This window comes from Xiphophorus hellerii, chromosome 21 (genome assembly GCF_003331165.1).
Source record: "Xiphophorus hellerii strain 12219 chromosome 21, Xiphophorus_hellerii-4.1, whole genome shotgun sequence".
In the NCBI taxonomy this organism is placed as follows: Eukaryota; Metazoa; Chordata; class Actinopteri; order Cyprinodontiformes; family Poeciliidae; genus Xiphophorus; species Xiphophorus hellerii.
Genome location: NC_045692.1, coordinates 16,837,133 through 16,864,065, shown reverse-complemented (window position 1 = coordinate 16,864,065; position 26,933 = coordinate 16,837,133). Strand labels below are relative to the sequence as shown.

Genomic DNA, 26,933 nt, shown 5'->3' with positions numbered 1-26,933 from the left:
CATTCAAAGTAAATATGAGAGTCAGCTTCTTTGCTGTCAGGTAGGAGAGTAAGGGGGACTGGTAGCACAGCAGCTCCTAAAATAAATCACGTGCTGTGTGTACAGTGGACGCTCAGTCTGAACACATACTTCACATGTAGAAGGATTAAATATTGTCTCTCGTGTGTTGAAACATAATTTATAAGACAAGGGAAACAGAAATGCAATCATGATAAAAAGAAAGTACACCCTCTGTTTCAGATTTTATGTATCAGAATATACAAAGATTCTGAGTTGAAACGCATAAAAACAAATTAAATTCAATCGCAAATGTAAAAACACACAACAGGATTCACTTTGTTTTTGTTTTCAGAAAAGAAGCCAAAAAAGGAAAAACACTGGCTTTTGAAAAACAAGTTACACTCCATGAATAGGTTTTTCCCCCTGGTGTCTAAAGTTGTTGTGGAGCAAGTTTTGGCCACTCTTCTTTACAAAACAGATTTTAATGACTCCAAGTTTTATGTAGTAGCCTACTCCATTCATTCTGTGTCAATTTGTCCTAGACACTTCAAAATGGGAAAAAGAAGAGACCATGCAATTCAAGTGATGTGTAACTGTGCACTGTTCTAGTATCCAAAATGTAACAAGAAAAATCTGCTCATCTAAACATCCACAGTTACAATATCAATTACAATAGAGAACTGGAGTTAGTTGGACTCTAACTGAAAATGAGTAGTTATTGCTTTTTTTTAAAATGGAAAATTATCCAAAACCTGCAGCAAAATCAATACATACAGACTTTACCACACACATAAAGTCAGCCTTCCTCAATCACCATATTTTGATTCAGCTGTTTGAAACACATATTTTAGAAATGCAAAAGCTGATCCGCCATGCATGTAAGAAGTGAGTCACTATGCATAATCAGAAAACGAACAACAAAGAAATGGCAAGAATTATGGCGATTATGTATAACTGCAGTTTCATAATTACGAATTGTTATTTTCCTACTTTGTCACATCAAAATGTCTGACTCGTAGAAAAGCAACAATTCTCACAACATTGGCTGGACATGAGTGTGTTTTGTCATTGTTTTAAATGTATAACATTCAAAACAACTTCCATAATTCTCCATCTGATGATTTTTCACATTATAAAATTCTTTAAGAAATGGTCATAAAATCCCATGTGGGAATGGGAAAATAATTGGCAGCTAGAAAAACAACTTTAAAGTTTTGTCAAATAACCTTGGAGATGTCTTTCTATTAATTTTTCAGCAGAGCATATGACAGTCATAACCTCGCCTGTCATATTACTTCTTTTTTTAGAAATTCTAATCAACAAAAACAAGTGAAAGAAGATCACAGGACAGCCAAGCTTTACACCGTCACTGTGAATTTTCACACACAGCCTTGTTTGTGAACAAACAGCTCATCTCTGCTGTGAACGCTTCATCAAGCTTGTTTTTGCATATTTAATGACGGCTCATCCGCAGCACAGCGGAGCGTGCAGTTCTTGTTTGGTATCGGCAGAACGCTGACTGATGGACAGCGAGCTGGGCTCCGGATCGATTGGCTGCCATCATGGTTAAAGTCTGATGAGCTTCTCTGCAGAAGGTCACAAAGTTGGTCTGTCAGTTTGCTGCAGAGCGTGAGACAGTGACGAGCGGAGTGATGGACAAGACCCAGAGTTTACTTTGGCTTGCAAAAGCATTAATAACCAATTAACTTTGTTATATTTTACAACCTCAAACCTCAAAGTATTTTACTCAGATTTTATGCGAGAAACCAATACAACATTATACATGATTGTGATATGGTGATGCTTTGTAGAATCACTTTTCACTGTTATTGCAGCTGCTCAGCTGCACTATATAAAGTAAATATATCATCATCGCAATATCAGTGTGTGCAATATTTATATCACAAATGATTGCTCAGAGTGCAACATTTGTCATTTGTTGGCCAATATGGTCGAAGTGTAATGAAGATTTGCATGCTAATATAATATTTAGCCAGCTGGTGAAAAAATTACCCCACTCTACCCTTGATGATGTTACAGAAAAGTATAATACCCCATCTTGACAGAGCAGAACACTGAATTCCAAATATACATACATTATTCATAAGGTAAGAACATCAGCAATGAGACAAGACGTGACTCAAGTTTTTGTTTCACAAAATCTGTTGAATGTATTCACATTTATCCCCACTTAACTCATGTTTTTAAATATGTCAGCAAAAGTAGGAAAATAGGAAACTATGACAGCAGGTAAAACTTGCTTATGTTGTATTAACTCGATTTTGTCTGAGCGTTTGAGATCCATCAAAATTAGGGAGACAACAAAAAAAAAACTCATTGGGATCATTACAAAAACAAAACAAAACACTTACCATTGTCAAAATAGATAACAGTAGAGTTCCTGGAGACACTTGGGTCAAAGTTGGCCATCAGAGGAGCGATGTACTGTGTTGCTGTGAGCATCCGATGGACGACATCTCCGGTATAAATAAAACCTGTACATGCAAGCAAAAAGACAAAAAATATATATATTTTGTACAAATGACTTTTTGCTGGAAATAGCTCAAACAGTATTACGCTATAAATTTTTGTTATTTTTCTTATCTATATACAGTGATTCTTATTTTGTACAAGAGTTTTAGTATAAGGCTTTTCTCTATACATCTGTGCAAAATGTGCAGGCCTCTGAGACTAAGTGTTCCTGGTGTGCTCTCCTTCCTCTCTCTTGTCATTAATTATCTAGTGTAAGATAATGAGGACAGCACGACATCAAAAATGGGTTTTTGTTACTTTGTTGCTCTTTATGGAAAGGCAAAACAAACTCAGGCTCTATATTTAAAACTCTCTAAACATGGTTATTAATGGAGCCCATTAAAAAGCATAAACAAAGCAACTACATATTACATTGGGGAAAGAATTTGCACTGAGAACAACAGAATCCAGCACTGTCCTCACTTCTCTGCAGACTGGAAAATTGGGCGCAGTCAGCTGTTATCCTTCAGTTATTATCCTACAATTTCTTTTTAGGAAAAGCTTTTGTTCTGTTGTATGAAAAAAATTGTAATAAATACGAGCTGACTTAAACAGTCTTTCTGAGTGTATCAGATATTTCAAGATAATTTTGAGGAATGAACAACACTCTCAGATCATATAATTTGTTTATGTGTCTAGGTTACAAAAGAGACATTTTTAATATTTATCAATTATCATTTATAATTTAATTTCAGCTTTCAGATTTTTGTATTTGTGTTACAAGCTGAAATCTGGCTATTTAGTCAGGCTATCTGCTCAGGTAGCCTGCCAGAGGTCAGTTACCTAATAAAACTGTTTCTTTCAGCTTCCAAATTCTAGTTTTCAAGACCAGCAAACCAGCAGCAACAGGTGGGAGAGGGAGAATACTGCATTACTCTGTACTGCATTTAGCTGATGGTAAAATATGCTGTTTTCCGCACTTTAAATATATATATTTTTAAATATTCCTTTAAATCATGCCTGAACCTTTGATCAAATCTATGAAGTTAATAATATTTCCCGTAAAATGCAATGTTATAGCCGCATGGCTCAAGAAATTCTGTAATGCATAAAGTTATTTATTTCACATGTAATTAAGTAATTTATACTAAGATGCAGAGTTGGGGGTGGGGGAAGGAACCCTGCTTTTTTTTTTTTCTTACAAAAATACAATCAGATCCAGACCTATAAACTCTCATTTCATGTGACAAGGCATCTCCTCACATATGCCGGATGGGCTATAAAAACATATCCATCACTCTGAAAACTATAAGGAGCCTGCCGTGAGAGGAAACAGTCTTTCCCAAATACATCTCTCTGCACAGAATTACCTCGACATGAAGAATGGGAGCAGAGAAGAAAATTATGACTTGACTTAGTTGTGTACGGAAAAGAGTGAGTGCAGAGTCCTACAGAGCTCTACAGGAGTTACTATGGTTACAATTAGTTTTTATCTTACCCTTACAAGATACTGTTCCTTGATATGCATTAGTTTCCAATGGACAATGAATGAGGAGAAAGCTGACTGTATGGACACATATAGTAGAAGCTTGGTGAGAGACAGCAAGAAGATGCAGAACAGGTGTAAGGAGGTCTGACTAAAATATCACAATATTTCCAAATCTGTAAAAAATCATTTGGAATTATTCCAGCATTTCACAAAAATAAATATTTTTGGTCATCCTGTCTGACCCAAAACTGTAAAAGTTTAGATTAATTTGAAGTCAGACAGCAATTAAAAATGGTTACGTGTATATTTGTTAATATGTAAATAATTGGTTTCAACTGTAGGCACAATCAGGTTTGTTTACAAAAATGAAAGTAGACCAGTTTTATTTCCTCCTGTAATCAAGAGAACAGAGGAATATGAGAAAAATATGTTACAGGTGTACTCCCTCTCCTTTCTGATTGTCTTGTGAACTGGATGCATCGCTCCAACCTAATCTTACATGAAACATCAGGTGAAGTACAGCAAAGAACACAGAAACTTTATTAGGTAAAACCAACTTTGAACTTTTTATCATATTATAATGCAATTCCTTCATCAAAAACATACTTGGGATGTTGTTGTGATTCTTTCATGCATATTTGAGAAATCCTTTAATCTCCTGTAGCAGCCAGCCAGGAGTGCCTTAATGCTTGCTCTCAGAGTGTTGCCTACTTCCACAAAACTACTATTTGGAGCTGCAATACCCAGCCAAGCTTCATTCTCATACAGCACCCTTACACCCCCCGTTCAGCTCCTCCAGACCAGCTGCAGCAGCAATTAGCAAACACCAGGTGAAATGGAGCATCTGCTGAGAACTACTTCCCAGTTCAGTGTAGCAAAGAAGCATTAAGGCAGAGTATTGGAAAGAGCAGGAGGTTCTTAAAGAGACGGAGGCTCAATTACAAGGCATTTGTTTTAAGTTATGTGTGATGCATACAGAATTTTTAAAACTACTGAAGGTAACATTGATATCTGATTGTGCTATAAAATGGCACTTACTGTAACATTCATTTAATCTTGTTTTTAGTCAATATTCTACTCAGTCATGCTGATTTTTTATGCTGTATTTAATTTCAAAAGAGGTTAGAATGTCCCTCAACGAAGCACAAACACAAACCCGTCTGGAAGCACAAAGCCCAGTGTGAAAGGGTTTTATTTGTGTTGCTGCGTCTGCTTTCCACCAACAAAACACAACCCAGCTTAATACACAGTCTAAAGAAAATCAGACACCCTCTCAATACACTAAAAAGGCGAGGGCTGCAGGGCGCTCAATAAAGAGTCTGTTCATTCATTATAGTTGTCACTATAACCAGAAGGAGACTGGACAGAGGAGGAGAGAAACCAGGGGGAGCAAAAGATAGAGGCGAGAGAGAAGAGTAATGGAGAGAAGCCATGCCAAAAAATGAGGTGTTTTTTCTGAGTGTGTTTATGAGTTCCGCCTACAAAAATGAGCTGAACTGCATATGTCCAAGAAAAACATGAGCGGGAATGATCAGAACCATCAGACTGAAAGCTTTACTTTATTGTACAACATGTTTAGACAAGCTCTTTGTCCTCAGGAGCAGATCTGTGTTTCATTTTCAATACGATTTGTGTTTATCACAGCTGTTTCGAGGCTGAGGAAGGTCTGGGAAAGGAGCAGCATGCCCACCCGCTTCGTATTTAGTCTTCTGGCTTTATGCAACATAGCTGTGAGGCTTCATCTAATTAGAGCGTCTCCTTTTATTGTTTTTTTTTATTTTTATTGCTGACTGTGAAGCAACTGTACACAGCCGACTAGTCACCACTCCTATCACACCCTCAGATCACAGGACATGAAGCAGTTCATGAGCCAACAAAATGTTAACATAAATTATAAAATCAGCCAGAGAGAAACTGGAAAGCAGCAGATGGTCAGTAATTTTAGATGACCTGAACAGTGTGTGGGGACATTAAAGCTTTTTATGCACCGACTGCATAAAAAGCTCCTATTGCAAAGTTAACTTCGTTATCAAATAGTTAGTTGAATATTCCTGAACATGTTGCGGATTAAAGAGAACAAAACTGTTGTCTTTAAAAAGAGCACAGCTGGTGTGAGGCCATTAATTCCTTTTTAAAGTGTTGAACGGTTCTTTAGCTGCCAATTGCATACGATTAAGAGTTCCTGGCAAAAACATTCACAAACTGTAAAATTTTTTCAATTTGAAATTTATTCAGTTCTTTCCTTAGATTTTAAATTTCTCATGCTTTTATTGTAATTGTTTTAATGTGCGCATGCTTTGGACTTTAGTTAGTTATTCATTGTATAGAATAGAATAGAATATAATTAATTGTAGAATTAATTGGCAAATTGTAGACTGAGTTCCTGTTTTATATTGAAACATGTCTGTCCTTAAGGTTAGCATTCTATGTATTTTATATATTCCTGTCATTGATGTTTCAGTTTCTTTATCACCTTCACCTTCTTCTAACCAGAATTCCTAAAAATCTCCACAGCATGTTGCTGTGCTTCACTGTGTTCAGGGTGACGTACTGTGTTATTTTTCCTCCATAAGTTGCATTATCTAGTCTACAAAGTTCAATTTTGGTAAAGAATAAAAATGGTTAATCTGTCAACAGATCTCCCCCCTCTCCCCCCCTATAACACTCACACCTGGACGCTTTGTGAAAATCAAAATATTATTATTTTTTGTGCAATCCTCTTCCTTTTAAATATCCAATGACAAAAGCTATCATGCTTATTCCTGGAACATGTGGTTATCCTTTCACATTAAAAAATATTTTTTTTATAAACCAATTGACACATTTAAGTGTTCTGGTAAAAATGTTTTGCTTCATGATTCCAGATTTTTGGTATGTAAACATGAAAGTGGATCAGAGGCATTTGAAAAGGCCACTTGCCAAAACAATGTTATGGCTGTGTGAGAGTTTGTGTTTGAGAGTTCTTGGCTCTTTTGCTGTTTAGACTGAAGATAAATAAATGAAAAATGGCCAAAGTGACACCTCTGTTATCCTTTGTTACAATAAAAACCAGAGAAAAAAACAAAACCCGGACTAATAACCAGCCCTCATGTTCACAGGTGAGGCAGACAGCCATCTATGACTGGGCTTAAAACTTTCCTTCTTAAGGTTCCTTTTAATAAAGTTTACAGTTATAGAGGTTTAGGTTTTTATTATTATTTAGGTTAGCTATGTTGCTTTAGGATAATGCTCCTGATACTGATATATATTACTCACTCTGCTGTTTCCTCTTGTTTATTCTCTGAGTTTCTTTCCCATAGAAAGTTCCCCTGGCCAGGTGTTTCTGTGTTTAGGTGAGTCTTTTATCTGGATATGCCATTTATGGATTTGTTGCTGCCATGAACCTTGTGTGCTTTTTTCCTTTCCAATATAATTTTGTTTTTTTGCTTAGCTATGCCTTGTTTGCAAGTAAAGCCAGTGACATAGCTATTCCTACATTAACTTAGTGTTTTTCTTTCTTATAGAGAGAGTATTCCTGACTCTGTGCTTTTGTGTTTTTTCTTTGTTTCTCCATGCTGCTCTCTCAATCTCAAGTCAACTGGCCACATTTTCATTTTGTAAAACGTTGAAAGGTTTGTCCACGGTTCCCACATGGCTTCACAGGTCACGGTTTACTGCAAGGTCAACAACTTGATGAATTACAAACTGGGATCACCTGAATATGACTGCATTGTCGTCTAATATGGACTGAATTTGGTAATATGTAGCTGGATTTGAACCAGACTGAAAATAAATCATCTGGATTCCTCTTAATTGCATTTGAACGGAATTTAAATCGTAATTGGATACGACTTGGGGCGTCTTGTCTTGAGATTATATTTCTTGTGAATGGGCACAATATAAGTACGCTGGAAAGTTGAATTATAATGATCCTTTTTAGAAGTAAAAGTCTAGTGGAAAAAACTTATGCCTTGAGTAAAAGCGAAGCTGCTGACAGGAATGAAGGAGAAAAGATGGCAAAGTGGTGAGAGGATGGGCTGACTGATAAAGGGATATGAGAGAAGGCTGTCTCAGAGACAAAACCCCTGAGGCCTGTAAGAGAAAGATAGCTGCCACCTCCTCCTCCTCCTCTTGCTACAACTGCTTGGTGACGCCTCTCCATCCCAGTCTAGAGGAATGCAAATTCTTGTTATCTCCTCCCTGCTAGTACGTCCTGTGCCCATCCTCACAGACCGTCTCTAAAAGCAGTTTTCGGAGATAACAATCAAGACTGTGATGATAATAACGATAACCACAACAAATAAATTTTATATTATTTCAGAGGCAGCGAAAGGCAGCCCTGCATCTCTGGAGTAGTTGGGTAAAAGCAGGGCTTTGTTCTTTGATGTGATAATAGCTGGCTGGGGTATTTGTGGTCTTGCTGTCAAGATTCAAGTGGAAAATTGCATTGCACACAGCGGTGAACACAACCGCGTGTCACTTTCCTCGTCTGATACCCCCACCTACGTATCCGAGTCTATCAGGGTGCGACTTGGCAGAGCGATTCGTGTTTCCAGCCCAAAAACCACGGGTCTGGATTCTCATCCAGCTAAATCTGGTGTAGCGAGAAGCTGGTGCTGACTGTCGGGAGCGGTTTGTTTTCAGTCTAGCAGACGATTACATGGAGGTGAGAAATTTAAACAGTCTCCCATCATGCCGACCGCTTGGCTGGATGACAGCTGTTCGTGGTTCCGTTGTGTGATTTGTGCCAAACGAGACACTTTAACCCTGACACTTCTAATTTAGTCCACGCAAAGGAAAAATTTTGGGATACATATATAATTGAAATCAGATATTCGCATACACTGCATATGTTTTTTCTCAATGTCTGGCATTGAATCCGAAACTAAAGTTTTTCCCCTTTTGTAAAATATTTCTATTTGTTAATGAGAGGGAGACAATTATATTTATTTTTTAACTGAAGCTTACCGACATGTAGTTTGTATTTGATAGACTTCCCTTTTGGAAACCTTCATGTGTCCAAGATTTAACTTCTTGGCTGATGTCTTTGTGAAGTAACTTCAATAATTCAGCACAATGTCCTTATTTCTTGATTTAATCATGAATGAACTGTAATGAATTGTAAGTGCACCAGTTAATCTCGCAGCAAAACGCCTCCACAACATAATGCAGACACCTCCATACTTGGGGCGGTGTTCTCAGGTTTACAGGATTTAAACTTTTTTCCACCAAATATGTCAGATACTTCAGTTTTATTTAAAAAAAAAAAAACATGGGACAAGATTTTAAGTGAGAGAAAAATTAATTATGTTTTTTTTGGAGTGTATGTAAATATTATGTTCCACACTTCACAGAGCAGTCGACCAGGTAGGTAGCATAGCAAAAATCTGCTTCTTATCTCCATATAAATTTTGTAAGCGCCCCCGCTCTCTCCTAAATCCCATAGCAATAAAAAATAACAGTACATTCAACTTTGCCAAGCATACACAGTCGGTCCAACAATTACAGACATAAGTACTATTCAGAGAGCACATTCCAACTTACCACCAGTTGCTACAGTGATTTCACGCAGGAGATGTCCATAAAACGGGAAATCGAAGGACAGATTAACTCTCTGAGTGGAAAAACAGACAGATGGCTCGAGTCAGGAAGATGAAGGGAACAGAAAATCCAAGAAGAGACTCCTTTTATCTTAAAAACCAGCAGAGGATAAAGATCAGAGGGGAACTGGGAACAGTAAATATAGAGGAGTCTTGTTTGTAACTGCAAAGATGAAGAATATAAATGATTATCTTTGCCACACATTTGTCATGAGTACAAAAAAAGGACAAATCTTGGCAATAAAATGTGATTTTCTTGTTCCTAAAGGAATAAAAAACAGGGTATTTATTAAAAAGCAGATCGGAACGGCCTTCAGAACTCAAGGAGAAAAACTTTTTTGTCTTTCAAAAACTGTTTCTGCAAGTTTCACTAAATGTATTTTAAGTTTTTTATTTTTACATAAATCCTGAAATACAAGTGAAGTAAGTGAACTTCAAGTATGCAGTGTGAAATTCAAATTAGAGTAATGCTTTCTGAAACAGAACAATCTGGCTTCACAACAAACAACTCAATAATAATAAACTAGTGAGAGTTTAGATATTAATGCATATAATATAGGAACATAGTACTGTATGTACAGTATATTCCTGTTTTGAGCTTTTTATCATTAAAATAATCTCACTTTTGATAAGGTTCTTCAACTTTTGTAATATAAACATTACAATATAGCAAAAAAGTATAATTTTTCTCAAAAGTCTTGAATTCTCAGCGGAAATTAGAAAGATTTCACATTACGTTTTGCTTAAGTGCATTAAGTGCGTTTTGCATTTGTGTCATTCACCACTTCATCTCTACTCTTGGCAGGATTGGACTCACATACCATGGTTTATGGATGCATCAATTCATCTGTACACCGAATATGGCACAGTAACTGCCAGAAGAGAGAACGGAGATTGGCAGCTCCAATAAATACTGGAATACATAGCCCTGCATTAGTAATCTTGTGGTAAACCGCCCTGAATCTCACTAGCTGTGCAGCCAATTCCACAGCTTAACTTCTCAGCAAAGCTCTGATGGAGCTGACCTCTGTTGCTGTGTTTTGTTTTCTGACCTTATCAGCCAATTTTTTTTCTGCATCTGGGCCGGTGTGCCAGCAGCCAGCGGGTCTGGAAAGGAGCATGTTCTGCTGAGCTTTAAGCAGTTTCTCAGGACTTTAACTGCCCATCACAATGAACTATTTGACAAACGTTTGCCCTCTGTCACGAGACCACAGATAATTCCAGCACAGATGGTTTTCCGTTCTCAATGAATCAGCTAAAAGTGCCAAGTGTCCTATTTGACTGTTTGTTGATTCAGGACATCCTTTTACTGATTTGTCAGACTAAGTCAAATTTAGAGAATAATCCTAAATCATTTAAATATCTTCTTTCAGCAGGAATACCTCATCTCTGGAAAAAAAAAAAAAATTGAAGGCAGAGGAGCAAAATGCACAATGTGGGACTCTATTCTGACTCCTCAGCACCTATTGTTCTATCAGGTTACTTCCTTTCTCTCTGCTGCCATGCTGTTCTGCTTCTCTGGTCGGTGGCTGCTGCCTTATGACTGTATCAGTATGCAGCTCACATGGGTCACCTGCCTGCACCGACCTGGAAGGAGTGGGGACTTTAAATATAGCTGCAGAAAAGACGTTAAACTGCATGTAGAAACCTTGGATTTTTAATCTTTAACTCATCTTATCTTTAATATATTATGACAGAAAGATGACAATTGTGGACCCTTTGGGTAAATAAAACAACTGTTTCATTTGTGTTGGAGTGTTATATTTGTTAGACTGACTCCTAAGAGGTTAACACAATGAAATTCTTCTCGAAGAAAGAAGAGCTTGGTTAAAAAATGAAAAAAAAAAACTCATCTGGTGCAACCCTATGTGAACACTAGGTGGCGCTTGTTAAGAAATAAGTTATATTTATTTAGTGTCTGGTGGTGCCTGTTGTTGCAATGCATCAACAGCACAAAGTCAACCATTAGGCAGAAGTGATGAGATTACATTATATGTATAATCAAAATTTTTGCAGCTCTGTATTTTAAACTGTGTTCAGGCTTGTAGTCGACAATATTGGTATCCAATCAAGCAATCTGAAAAAAAGGAGTAAAAAAAGAACAGAAAGCAGCTGAATAGGCAGCTGAAACTTGCAGAATAGTGGTGCATCAATTTAGAAAATATGTAATAATCTGCCCTGTAAGGCTGTCAAACGGTCCATAAGAAAGTAATTCATAAGAAAATAATAATTAATATCTCTACTTTCATTTTTAAGAATAAATGAAATCAATGTATTCATAATAAAACTCGGAAAAAGTCATGTCTAAGCCACTTGTATCCGGTAAACTAAGTTTAGCCTGAACTTGAACGGTATTGATGGATTCAGCCCAAAGCAGAAAGTCTCATTGAATTAGGCTAATAAACGGCGTTTTGTTTGAGTACTTCTAAACCTTAATTAAATGACTTGCTAGAATTTGTGGACCTCCAGTTTCTCTTTGGAGAACCCAGAATTTTTTTTGACTTTGCTGGACCTGTGTGCTTTTATTTTGCCCTGTAGTCAAAATAATATCAAGAGTACAGTGAAGCTTGATGCTTTGGTGTCAGTGGAAGAATTTTAAAGCTCTTCTGTAAATGAAAAGTGCAACTGCAACTCTTATTTCGATCTTATAATATGTGACTTTGAGGGGTTTTTTTTTTTAGTTTATTTATTTTGATGTTAATGCCAAACTTTTGAACTTGAGCATACTGCCTTTGACTTTGCCTTTAACTTACAGCAGTGTACCACCTGGGATGGGTTTCCATTAAAATATAGATTTTTAACCCAAGGGACCTCCATGGCATTTAAACCCATTAAAATTTTCCATTAAAATATTCTAGACTTGAATTGATATAAACTGTCAGTTGCCAAGCTTTAAAGGCAATGTACATGCAGCATACTAAGTCAAAGGCTCTCAATTTACAGGCCATTTTAAAAAGACTTCACACGCCTTTGATCTTTCCACACCTTACCTTTTTACAACTACAAATATCAGTTTATTATACAAGGGTTTTATGTGATACACCAACACAAAGTAGTGCATAGAAATGAAGTAGGTGAAATATGGCACAGATTTTTATTTTCCTGCAATTGTAGGTGGTTGAACTGTATTTTATTTTTGGGGTATCACGGTAAAGGTGGCTAAACCAAATGCATGCCACCATTTTCACATTTATTCTTGTAAAAAAATGTTTTTTGAAAACTCGTTTTCTTCCACTTGACAAATACAGTATGTACTGCTTTATGCAGGTTTACCACATGAAATCCCAAAAGAACTTTTTAAAGTTTGCAGTTATAGTCTGCTGCAATGTGGAAAAAGCCTAGGGGATATGAAGACATTTGCAAGAAAGGAAACTGTTCACTAGGTTTTATTTATTATCATAGATGTCACATACAGTAGATCAGGGCCTGAAGTAGTCCAAGCTGATTTAGGATGCTTCTTTGTTAATTCAAAATATCTGGGGAAATATTTTATGCAATAATTTTAGCAAGACAATGACTGAGTGCTTCAATCCTACATTTAGCATCCACTAAATCTCCAGTTCTGCTGTTGTTGACTTACCGCTGCCTGTCTGTGTGTGTTAGACAGAATCCCATGGATCTTCACTTTGTCCTTCTCCATCTGGTCAATATTTACCCACAAGTCTTTGCTCATAGGATCTGACGGACCGTATGTTTTTGATGTGTAGTAGTTGTGATCCATGTCCTCCTAAAAGAATGACAGAACAAACGGTTTGGGCTTTTAGTTTATGTAAGAGTAAGAAAGGAAAATGTAGTGTTTTGCTAAAGTTCATACATTTTGCCGTGTTGCAACAACAAACCTGAATGTATTTTAATAGGACTTTATAAGAGACTAACACAAAGTAGTGCATAATTATGGAGGAACATCTTGTCATTTTATTTTTTGTTAATAAGTCAAGTTAATTTGTAAAGCATATTTCTTCATCAAGGCAGTTTAAAGTGCTTTACGTGACAAAATTGAACAAAATTACATGGCACAGACACATTATGTTCCAGTGGCCCAAAAGAGGAGTAATAAAAAGTTGTTGTACAAACCAGAATCAATCTATTTTCCAGATACTATTAACTAAATGTAGCTCTCTTCGGTGGGTATTTAGACTTGATTTTAGAAACTCTGTGTTTTAGCTGTTTTGCAGTTTTCTGGAAGTTTGTTCAAGATTAGTGCCACACAGAAGCTGAATGCTTCTTCTGCATATATGGTTCTGGTTCAGGGGATGCAGAGCAGACCTGAGATATGAGTGGTCTGGATGGTTGATGCAACAACAACAGACAATTGATGTATTTTGGTGCTAAATCATTCAGTTATTTATGAATAAAGTATTTTAAAGTTTGAGCTATAGTAAGCCAGAGTAAGGGCTTTAGAACTGTGTCGATGTGTCCCATCTTCCTGGTTTTAGTGAGAACTCAAGCAGCAGCATTTAGAATCAGTTGCAGAGGTCTAACTTTTTAGGCAGACCTGTGTTACAGTAATCAATTCAACTAAAGATAAACGCATGGAGGAATTTCTCTAGATCTTGATCTTGATCCATCCTTTAATCCTAGAAATGTTTTTCATGTGACAGAAGGACGACTTTGTAATTGTCTTTGAGTCTCTGAAAGATAATAACTTAAGTTTTGTTTCTGTTCAGATGGAGAAAGTTAAGGCATTGATTTGTTCAATGCATCTTCTCAGTATGGGTTCATGGTCAAGTGGTGACATTGTAATGAAGAGCTGTGTATCATCTGCGTAGTTATGGCAACTAATCTTATTGTTCGCCATGTTAGTGTCAACATGCTCAGGCTGAGCTAGCCTGAGCATGTTGATACTAAATAGGAGGGGCCCACAGAATAACACATTTCACTCAAGTGCAAATTATGAAAACACAATACAAACATTTACATCATCATACAACATGTCCATTCTGTCTAAAGTTTAGTCCAATCAGCATATACTTTGATTGTTGGCTAATCAAAGTACACAAAGCCAATTAACTTCTTATTCTCTTCAAAACGCTGGACCAGTCTGCAAAGTCAAGGCTGCTGTTTATAACAGAAACATCTACTGACTTTTACAAGCTGCGTAGAAGGAATTTGTCTGCTTTCATTGTGTCCTGTGCTGAATTAGGAGGAATGATTTTGTTATCTTTCTTTCCCTCTGGATGTAATGATACATAACAGCTGTGTCTTTTATCTAAAACATAGTTAATGTTAATGTTCTGCTGGATCGGCAGACAGAGAGGGGCAAGCTTCTCCTGGCTGTGATCTGAATAAAGGAAGCTCACTCAGTTCTGTGATTGCTTTGATATACAGGCAGTAACTTTAAGAGTTATTTCACTTTGATTGTCAAAATGCCAAGACACCAAGAGAGTTAAAGCGCAATATTTCTCTTTTTAGTTTGGTTTGCCTTAAGAAGTAATACTTTTTTTGTCTTGGAGATATAATCTAATAACTAACCTCAACATTCATAAATGAATATTAGATAAAAAGGAATCATGTTTCAGAATTGACAAAGCACATTTTAAACTGAACATGATGATTTTGATTTATCTGACATTGTCAAAAACCTGTATTCATAACTATTTTAGTAGATAAATCAAGTCACCAAAATGGGAGCCCCACCTGGTAGTCTTATTCAACACATTACATCTGGAAGACTAAACCAAAAGTGTTTAAAAATTAGCAAATGCAGGCCTACAGTGCTCTAAAGACCAATCGTCCAGAAATAGATTCCTTCTGTTTTTGCTTTTATGTCACATTTAAATCTTTTAGGTCAATCAAATGTTTATATCAAAACAGACAAGGTAAGTGAATACCGAAGGCCCTTTTTAGGTCATGTTTTGATCTAATTATGGGTTCACACCAAATGCGTCTGACGCTTCAAGTGCGATGTGTGTGCACTTTTGGTGCATTCACACCAAACGGGTTTTGAGCATCAGGTTTACATTTAAAGTCTATATGGAGCGCTGGATGCATTGAACGTGGTCAACACTTCAAGCACTCAAAACACTCTAAACGGTACAAATCGCCCTGGCTAGACGCTCGATATGCGCAGCAACGACCCTTGACGCACCTGCACAAAGACTCTGAATGTAGTCCAGACATGACTGACTCTCAAAATGCGTTTGGTGTGAAATCACCATAAGGAATTAAAAATACATACAGTATATACAATACAATATGCCCCTATCTGGAGAAGTTATAAAATCAGATTCACAATGAAATTACTTGGAAAAAATGATGAAAAATGTCTAAAAACATCATTTTGGAGGTGTTCGTGATCACTACATCCTAAAATTAAATGGGCCAAATCAGCAAAATGTAAACTTTCTGAACAGAAAAGCTCAAAGGGAGACTTGGAGCCTATCAGAACACCACAGGAGTTTATCTGACCTTCACCAACACAAAAACTGTACTAGCAACTTTGACGGAAAGAAAAAGAAAATTCACTGAAGACTTCCATTCATTTGTGTTTGTGGCTTTTACCTCAGGTGCCCATTACATCAATACTGAATTATTCAGAGAAGTGAATATTATGCCAACATATTTCCACTTCTGGATGGCTTTCCAATAGCAAAGAGACCTTGAATGAAGCCTTATGCTTTAAGATTATATTTGGGGTGGAGAGAGTGAAACATGTTTAAAGGGCTTCTTAAATCTGAAGGCTGCATAAAGTTCATCAGTCTGTACCTAGAAGACCTCTGGACTATCGCTGACCAAGCACTTTTGGCAGTTTAGTACATTAAGAAAATTATGCAGACAGTGTTTGGAGGCATTACTGCACAGTACTGCATTTGCAAAAGCATTTTCGTTGTTGCATAATTCATGTTTGTTTCCCTGCATTTTAATGGAGAAATAATGTTATCGTTTCCTGACGTGTCAAAACACCAACATATCGTATTACACTGATCAACATTTACTTCTAAAAACATTTTTGCAACTAATTTCACACTAATTGCAAATTAAATGTCCCATAAGAAAGTGGGACACTCAAAATGTTACCCCAAATCTGCCAAGAGGATTCAGTTGAATAAATAAAATCATGTTCACTGTTCCCCTAGTTCAAAAAGCAGCATGATCCGAATCCAACACACTAATGTAATGTATAATTTAGGTGTTCTCCTCATGACTGTACAAAATGGGCTACACACCACATTCATAAGCTCATGATCTCAAGTGAAAGCAGAGGATGAATTTTTGAACAGATTCGGGTTCACTTGAAGAGCATTTCCAACCTGCAGCAGTTGCATGAGAGGGTATCAAAATCAGTTTTCACAATTTTTTTTTTACCCGTCTATACCATCCACTGCGTATCAGTAAGCAAATAGATTTTGAAAGAGTAACAGCGTCACTTGTCCAACCATTTTCACTACTTAGAAACACACGCACAAACCTCAATCTTACTGCACTGATTTGAAGCATGTTAAACAGGCATGCCAATCAGCAGAACACACTTTCACTGTAAAACCTTAATTACCAAGAGTAGCCGTGGCTCAGTTTCAGGATAAATGTGAAAACATGGACAAGACAGTAAATATGCAAATCAATTTCTATAAATTTTCTGAGACTTTATTTGTCTCTCTTGGTTTCATCCAAGCGCTGTAGTATGAGTTTGAAGGCGGCTGTTGTCTGTGTAATCTGTCATCACAGAGCCTGCCACATGTTTCCTGTGTGTTTGTTTTATTCCTGGAGGAGATAGGACTTGAAATGGTGACAGCTTCAATCAGTGACTGACACTGAGATTCTTTTAGCTGCATTCTGTAATTTTTCATCTGTTTTCTACACTGTAAGTTGTCATTTTGCTGTACATCTTTCCAAGCTGCTCCTGGATGTTTGAATTGAGTGCAGAGTGTGCGTCTACTGGGAAAGATTTACCACACTAAGAAATATAGAACTGGCTTGAGGTCAGGGATTTCATGTTTATGTCTGCTTGGTATTCCAGATCTTTAGGTCATTTTGCAGCCCAATCAGACAAGTGGAAGTACATTTTACACATGTAAGACACTATTTTGCAGCTAAAAAATATGTCACACTTAAAGTCAGACTACATAGCTTGGAAACAAAGGGGGCCGTGTTCTGTCTTTCTGAATATTTATGTCAAAGATCTGTGAATGTGTGAGATTCAGCTAAGCTGAAACAAGTGTTGTCATTAAAAATAAATGAGGCTTACATTTTCTGATGACTACTGTCAACCTAATGTGTGTGAGCTAATCTAACAGAAAACATCTTCCAAGCTCACACCTGTAAAAACTTTTTACAACATTCATAGAAACCTACAAATACAAACATCTGTAATAAAAATAGAGAGATGCCATGATAAACGAACTGGAAATCTTTTTTCAGCAGTGACCACTGAGCTGGAAACAAAAATTCTTATAATCCCCAAGTGTTTTGGACTTTTGCTTCTTTTATTTATTTCCTAATTTGCCCTATATTGTCTCCATGGTCTGCTTGTGCACCTTTTTTTCCATACCAATTAAGTAATAATTTTTTTCATGAAATCATGAACTCTATGATGATGCCTCGTAGCCTTAACTTCTACAACACAACAAAAATGCTTTCATTTTAGGTATGGTGAAGACACCGTACCTAAAAGCTACCAGGTTGCCTATAGCAACACACATCAAAGTGGATGTTGCAGGTGTAAACTTGTTTCAGGCTGGTTCATGTTGTTAAGATGTATATTTAGTGATAATATAGAGGGACGTTTTTGCTTTCAAGAGTTGAATGGAAATACTGTCCCACTTGCCTGGGGATTGCTTATAAAAATACATATACTGTATATATACTGTATATATGAGCTCCAGGAATGTTTCCAAAATTGTAAGCCCTGATTAAACACAACATTTTAGGAGTTTAAATTATGAGGTAAAAATAAAAACCGGACCATGAATCTAGAAAAAAATACTACCACAATAGTTTAAAAAAATCCATTAGTGACAACATGAAAAACATCTCTGCACTAAATAAATAAGACCTGGCTAATGGTCAGTGGCCATATTGACTCGTTCCCACAGTTTTTTTTGTTTTTTTTTACACAATTTCTCACAGCAACCTAAAGACCAAGTCAGCAAAGGAGGTCTTTAATCTGGATTAACGATCCGGAGAGCTCCTCCAGTAAGTAAAACCCATTCAGGGTGTCAGACTGTCTACAATTAAAGCCTCATTCGAACTTTCAAGTCAAGGTGAAACAAAATGAGGCATTGTTCGCAACGAAAGATGTGAACCAGTAAACTGAAACAGACTAAGGTGAAAGCAAAGACTTCAAGGCTTCATTTATTGAAGTGAAAAACAAATATTTTGAGTTGTTTTTTGGTTTGATTTGTCAGCAAGGCAAAACAGACTAAAAAAGGAAGTAGTTTAACACAGCAATGATTTTAACGCTGGAATGTTACTTTGGATTTTGGCACAACTAACTGATGTTACTTTAGTTTCTTAGATGTGATCAAAATAACAATCTCCAGAGAAACATTTATGACAAATTTGGACAAGAAAAAAAATGAAAGAAGTTGAGATATTTACGTGACCAAGGCCACATTTGGTCTGGTTATTACGGAGCCCTCTAGGGGACATGGGGATTTTTTTTTCTTTTGCGTTACCACGCAAAACTTTTGCGTTCCCTCGCAAAACTTTTGCGTTCTCTCGCAAAACCTTTTGCGTTACCTCGCAAAACTTTTGCGTTCCCTCGCAATACTGTACTGGTCAGTTATGCAGCATAATTGAACACTGTAAGCCTTTCTTACGGAGGGTGCCGTACTTTATGCTTTAATATAAGGTTATGTGAGGTTTTTCCATGAATGTTAGAATCTTTTTGTGAAATATCTGAAGTTTTATATCTTTCTTTAGGATAGAAAGGCGCCACAAACCTACGATATAAACAGAAACTTTCCGTAAGTAGGAAAGAAATAAAAATACATCCTAATTTGGGCTATTTCTGAGTTATTATCGCGGGTAATAAATCATCTGACAGTTTTGATTGTGTCTCTGTTGTGTTCGTATTCTGAATGGTTTAAAGAGCTGCTTTCAGTGCCGCTCCATCTTAGCCTTAACAGACATAAACATGCAGGAAAAAATCGATTTTCAATTTGTTTTTTGCACCAAACAGTTTTTATTATTAACAAGTTTTTATTATTAAAAACACAACAAAGTAATGATGGTAAAGGGCCGCACTGGGTTAACTCGGGGAATCTCATCTGTCTGTGTATCAATCAACTCCAAACCTTTTCTTTGTTCTGTCACAATTATCGATTTATTCCATTTTGATGATCATGCTCCAAACTTTGCCAGGACTGACCGCCCCGCTCACCCGCTTCCTAATACACACAAAGCCAGTATCCTTCCCATTCATACCTGGTGACGTCACTCCCACGTCGACACACTAAGTGTCAAAGCCGCGTGCTCCTGTCATATCAATAATTACTCATTTCATTCATATGGCTCTTACAGAGTCTCAGTGAAAACTTGTTTATTATTATTAACTGTTTGGTGCAAAACACTGATTGAAAATCGATTTTTTCCTGCATGTTTATGTCTGTTAAGGCTAAGATGGAGCTGCACTGAAAGCAGCTCTTTAAACCATTCAGATTACGAACACAACAGAGACACAATCAAAACTGTCAGATGATTTATTACCCGCGATAATAACTCAGAAATAGTCCAAATTAGGATGTTTTTTTATTTCTTTCCTACTTACGGAAAGTTTCTGTTTATATCGTAGGTTTGTGGCGCCTTTCTATCCTAAAGAAAGATATAAAACTTCAGATATTTCACAAAAAGATACTAACATTCATGGAAATACCTCACATAACCTTATATTAAAGCATAAAGTACGGCGCCCACCGTAAGAAAGGCTTGCAATGTTCAATTATGCTGCATAACTGACCAGTACAGTATTGCGAGGTAACGCAAAAGTTTTGCGAGGGAACGCAAAAGTTTTGCGAGGTAACGCAAAAGTATTGCGAGGGAACGCAAAAGTTTTGCGAGGGAACGCAAAAGTATTGCGAGGTAACGCAAAAGTATTGCGAGGTAACGCAAAAGTATTGCGAGGGAACGCAAAAGTATTGCGAGGTAACGCAAAAGTATTGCGAGGTAACGCAAAAGTATTGCGAGGGAACGCAAAAGTATTGCGAGGTAACGCAAAAGTATTGCGAGGTAACGCAAAAGTATTGCGAGGGAACGCAAAAGAAAAAAAAATCCCCATGTCCCCTAGGGGGCTCCGTAGGTTATGCCACATTTGTTCATTTAGCAAAAAAAAATTATTAGATGGAAGACTTCTAATCATATGTACTTATTGTATACTTTTGTTATGTATAGTATATACACATATATAATTGCATTAATATAATCTTATTAATCAAAATAATTATATTAGTTACATGAAATACTGTTTGGGATACTAAAGTTTACTTTTTAATGAATAACTGAATATAGCTCATGCTACTTCAAAAACATGTATTACCGGGATAGAACATTCAAAATATCATCGAAACTCATCAGATTTAACTTTATTAAGGTTTCTGGTCTTTCTCTGGAGCTCAAGTTAAGAGATTTAGCAACATAAGTAGGAATGCAGCTGCAGTCCATCAGAATGCCCTGATGGGCTAAAGGTTAAAAGTCTGGAAGTGAAAGAAAACATAATTTGGAATTTTAAGAAGGAACACCTTTAGTCCATCAGATTCTCAAACTATAACACAGATACATCAAAATAATGAGAATACCTTACATTGAGATCCACATCTTGTCAGCTTTTAGTGTTCAGGTCAAGTTATCTCAACTTACTTTTCTCAATATCCTTTTTTTTTCTCAGCACAGCTGAAGAGGGACTTTAAGCACAACAACTGCTTGAATGGCTTCAAGGTTATTCTGTGGTTAAAGGCTAACTTATGTAGCCCAAAATGTTGGAAAGTTTCTGATTTTGGATCACTCTGAAGCATAATTGGGTAAGAATAAAACATAACATCAAAGTAAGTCAATAAGTGATTATGTTTAACACATACAGTAAGTCACTCTTGAAGGTTAGAACTAATCATGATTTTATTATGATTACTTTAAAAGCATCCCTGACTAAACAAACACATTAAGATTTAGAGGACTGTCTGATATGTAACTAAACAAATAGTTTATGCTGGCAGAACAGAACAGTTTTAAGTACTCATATCTTGAATGTTTTGGGACACCATGTTCAGAAAGAGGTCAATTTAACCAGACCTAAAGTAACAGAGAGGGCCTTGTTAGAAATAAATAATGGATGAAAGGTCAAATCACAGATGTTAGTGTGCACTCTAACTATAATCCATTTCCCATATTTCTAGACTATACGTCACTTCAGAGTATCTATCTATCTTTCGTCATTCTAAATATGTAAAATGTCAGAAAAAAAGAGTTGGGAAAAAAAGAGAAAAGAGAAAAAAAACTATATATACAGTATGTCACACCTGACTATAAGTCATAGGACTAGCAAATCTATGGAAATAGAGTTACTTACAGTCCGGAAAATATGGTGTTGAAATTTTTAATTGGTAACAATTTAAGAAGATAACTATGATGATTGGGTTCATTTCCTCTCAATATTGGTGGTGTTTAGGATCTTTATAATATTAGTTTTCAATAGCAATAATAAAAGCTCCTTCAGCAGTAACGTATATGTTGTCAATGTTCATATGCCATTCAGAAAAGCTTAAGGCTTGGAATACTGCTAATAAAATATGCATAGGTTTAATTTTACAGAAGTGTATAAAAGATAAATTCTCAACAACCCCCTCTGCAAGAAGACCTAGATGGGATAAGAACTTAATAAATTACAAACAAACCAGCACTGCAGGTAAAGTACAGGGTCACGTACAGATCTCAAAAGTGTGGGAGCAACACCAATAAACATGTAACATGTACATTTGGCATATGTACATGTGCCAAATTTATATATCTGAAGCCATTTGGCCCTGCTCAGCAGAATATTTCATTTTGAGTGTGTTAAGCTCAAAATGGCCCATGTACACAAGTGTGTGCGTGAATGTTTACAGCTGACGATCAAAGCTTCCTCCATCTTCGCTGGGAGACATGCGCCTGTGAACCTGAGATGATTAGAAGCTGCAGGAAAACTTAACGAGCTGTCTGAGCCCGGGCGGCCGCCGTCATTATGGCTGAACTCCCCGGTGCAGAGAACCAGACAAGACGCCACAACAGGGGACAGGCTGATGCCTTTCATTCCCCCAGACTCTAACGCAGGTCAAGCATGGCTATTAATCTCCTGCAGGTTGACCAATGTGTTCTCATAGGAATCCGGGTTAATTTCCTGCTCCATTCATCTGAGGTCAGATTTAAGGAGCTCCACTCCCACACATGAACACCTTAAGACTGAGCTTCATTTTATTTGAAACATTAAACCTTTAAGCCTCCCCGTATATATTTTTATTACTTAGCTATTTAAGAGGTTTGATCAGTGAATGAGACCAAACAATAATTTTAAGCACCATTTAAATGGGAACCTAATTTAGATTAAACTTTCCTGAGAGGAGTGGTAACCACATCTTAAAACAAAATTAGCAAGACCAAACATTGTTTTGACAGTAACAAAGTGACCAGGCCTAGCTGCTAAAAGTGATGCAGACAATTCACCAAATAATTGAACCCAATGCACACTGAAGTTAAGGTTTTATGAATGAATACTCAGGTTTAAGTGAGCAAAAGATTTCTTTTACTCACTGCTTTTAACACCAAGTGACTGTGTTCATTTTTCCCAGACTTACCTCAATCTGGGAGCTGTTGTCTGTGTCCTCTGCGGACAGCAGGCCAGGGAACCCTTCGAGCTCCTCCGGCTCTGGCTCCTGTTCCTGCTCCTGGCTAGCTCTGTTGCTGTCCATGTTACGAGGTTTTGGGGGAAGCCACCTCCTCCATCGATGACTGTACAGCCTTACATCCACCGCTGCGCCCTCATCTCCATCTCGCTCCAACACATACGAATAAGAGACCCCTAAGGGAACATGCAAGAAAACATAAAACATCACCTTTATAGAGGTAAACCACTTTAAGGTAGTGAATTGTATTTGATCAATTTAAACTGTCACTACAAATACACTACAATCCAAATGATGCACTAAGGCAGACATTACCTCTGGAGTTAAAATATTTAGCCAGTTAAATGCATAGAGGCAGGTGAATATATATAGATGCACATACACATGAGAAGTATACAGCAGTGACAACAATGCTGTCGATAAATTGTTAGCAGGACAAGAAAAGGACTAAGAAAAATCTATACTTTAGGATTAATAATAAAAAAATGCTAAATAATGATATCATTTGTTTTATTTTTAAAACAACAGAATTTGAATTTCTGATAATCCTGTCTTGCAAAGTTGCTCTTAAGCTTAAAGTTAGAGAATATAGTTCATTCTTGGTATTATAATTGCGATACTTTTCTCATCTATTACCATTGTAGGTATTACAGATTCAGATTCATCAGTGTTGCCATTCAGCACAACACTTCATTTTCATTCTCTTCAGTTTAAAAAAAGTGCACCGTCTGCAAGATGATTAGATCCTAAAAACTCAATTATTATTAATATTAGTCATGTTGAGACCTCACCTCACGTTGAACTCAAGTGTTTCTGTAAAGATATTTTATCTCTTATCGTTATTGCTCTGTCATGTGTAAACAAATGACCATTTTCTTGGTTTTCTGAAAAGTAATTGCCGGGTATGAAATACAATAAAAACAAATCAGCTCTTTTGAAATATTTAAACGTCTTCCTCCATTAGATCTCGGTCTGTGCAATATTGGGAATATTTCATTTTACTCTGTTGTAAAGCAACTTGTCATATGACACTATGTGGGAACCAGACCCACCATATGGATTGTCCAAGCAAGAACTTAATGTAAAAAATCAAAAACAATAAAAAATTTTAGAAAGTTAAATTACGTTTCAGTTTTGTTTTATAAGTCAGGTGAGCAGCTAAAATAATCTACATATAACCAATTCCAGAAATAATTCCAGTTTGTTTCCCTTAATTTTCAAATACTCAGCATGCCTAGACAGGATTGTGCCTCACATGACCCTAATAGGATTAAGCGGTTTGATACAATTAGTAATAAACTTTATTTTCATAGCGCTCATTTAAAGATTAGTTTACAAAGTGCTGGCATGCTGTTGGTACTTTATGCAAATAGTTTTGGCTTGAGGACAGAGAGAAACGCTGATTTCTCAGCTGTCACTGATCTATGCTCTATTTTACGAGACAGAGGTCACAGGGTTTAACCAGGAGAGCATATTTTCTACTCCTTCCCCTTGTCTCTTTTCTCTCACGCTCATGGTCAGATCTCGGAGCTGTCCTCCTCCTCCTGTTGGGCCCCCCGGATCAGTGGTTCTCCAAAAGGGGGAGGAGTGGGAGTAAGTGGAGAGGCTTAAGATGCTAATTCACCCAAAGTGGAGGCTGACAGATTCACTGGCAAAGCAAAAAAGCAGCAAGATAAATTTGCTTGTGGAAGAGGGTGTTGATCTGGAGGAATTTACCAGGGCAGACTCCTGAGTATGAAACATGGCTGGGAGTACTGTGTGTCACAACATGCATACAAAGATTTTAGAGAATATAATTATAAGGTTCTGAAATTGAGCCGCTACTCTTCGTGCAGAAATGGACTTATACACTGAATTTAATAACTCCGGTGACATACAAAATTACAGTGATTTATCAAAAATTTATTGGCTTCTATTACCACTAGTAAACATATTTATATCAGAAAAAAGTTGTAAGACATATAATTTTACCTTCTTTCTAAAATATATTCTCACTGAATGGTAGTTGGCATACAATCAGCTGCCCTGTGATCGTAAACTTGAATAGCTGTCTGCTAATGATTGGGTGTTGAACTCCAGCTTTGCCCAACACAAATCAGTGTTATGCAGAAAAGTTTTAGCGTTTGAAAGAGCAAACGTTTCAATGAAATTAATAGTGATAAAGTGCATCGAGTGGTGTGCATGCCTAGAAATGTATTATGAGATTAGTAGTAAAACCAAGGTTTTAAACAGTTTAGAAAACATTAACGGTTCCCATTATAATGTTCTTCTGTTTAAAGTCTTTTTAATGAGAGACCAGTAAAAATAAACGTCCATGAATAACTTCTCCCTGAAGGTATTTGGTATAGTTTTAAAGGGGAAGTGTGCTTAAAAAGTTTTCCACATACACATTTTTAGATCCTTTGTTCAATGAATGGGTCATTTTTGTTTACCCAGCAATGAAACCTCTTTCCTTCTTAGAAATACAAAAACGATCACACATTAATAAGTGAATATTAAGTTAAGTTTAGACCTTTAACAGGTATAAATTGTGAGATATCTTCTATTGAATGACATCAGGTAATAGGGATCTGAGTGATGCTATTTTTGATTATTATTACAATGCTTCGTTATTTTATGATATAGTCTGTGTGACACCTGTAACAGCGTTGAGCAATGTTGTCATCAAAACCAACATTTGTGCTTTGTTGCACAAAACAAAGCACATTTGTGCTTTATTTCATCATACAATTCTCAGTGCAAATGTGTTCAAAGTCAAACATTTATATTGAAGTTGTACCTTAATTAGAATGCTAATAATTGCAAGTTTTCAAAGCATTAGCAGGAACTTTTTTCTTTTCCTGTTTTGTCCCCAGAGTAGATTTTGATTTTACTAAATATTTTCTTGCCGTCTCATTTTCAGTATACCTCCAATATATTCTGACTCCCACTCTGTGTCTAATGGCCTTTAGTCACATCCATGCAGACAAAGCAGCACAGGCCTCTTCCTGTCAGCACCCCTAATATACAAGTTAATTTAGGAAGCATCTACATGAACCATTTCGCCTACATAGAGACATCTATTTTATTCTTTCTTCCTCAGGTTGTCAACATACAGTTGAAAGCTGGATAACATAAGATAGCGGTCTTGAATAACTGGCTGCTCTTTTCCCAGAACCTTCCTCTGAATGGCCATAATGAGTCACCCTTTAAAGGATCACTTGCACCTGCATTTCTCATGAGAGCACCTCCTCTGTGGTGCAGGGATGCCTGAGTATCTTATTATCCAGGGGAGAATTGAGGGCTTTTGTCATGGATTTAAGAGAGCAATAGGGGAAAACCCTTAAAGGGACACCTAAAATATCCCCTCCCTCCCTTCCACCCCTACCAGTATAAGGCTTCTGTTCCCGGATGAGACTGCTCCTCAACTTTTGTGTGAGAAGAGAAGCGTTTCCGTCCATATTTCCTCCAGTGCCTATGAAAGCCCCCGCATACTTTCACCCTGACTCTGTCGTGCAGCCTTGTTGGCCAGACTCACTCCTGTCGTCAACAGCTCTGATTCACAAAATACCAGAGGAATTATAATTTGATTCCATTCGAGGAAAT

General features: G+C 36.9%; 1 protein-coding gene across 2 annotated transcripts in view; it reads right to left on the bottom strand.

Annotated features, from left to right (window-relative positions):
* plxdc2b (plexin domain containing 2b) overlaps nt 1-26,933 on the bottom strand; it is a 95,450-nt gene that overhangs the window by 35,273 nt on the left and 33,244 nt on the right. For both annotated transcript variants that reach the window (XM_032551153.1, XM_032551154.1), the window contains 4 exons: nt 23,301-23,524; nt 13,121-13,267; nt 9,485-9,554; nt 2,373-2,495 (listed from right to left, as the gene is read on the bottom strand). In XM_032551153.1, coding sequence (XP_032407044.1) covers nt 2,373-2,495; nt 9,485-9,554; nt 13,121-13,267; nt 23,301-23,524 — 564 coding nt within the window. The remainder of the gene's footprint in view (nt 1-2,372; nt 2,496-9,484; nt 9,555-13,120; nt 13,268-23,300; nt 23,525-26,933) is intronic.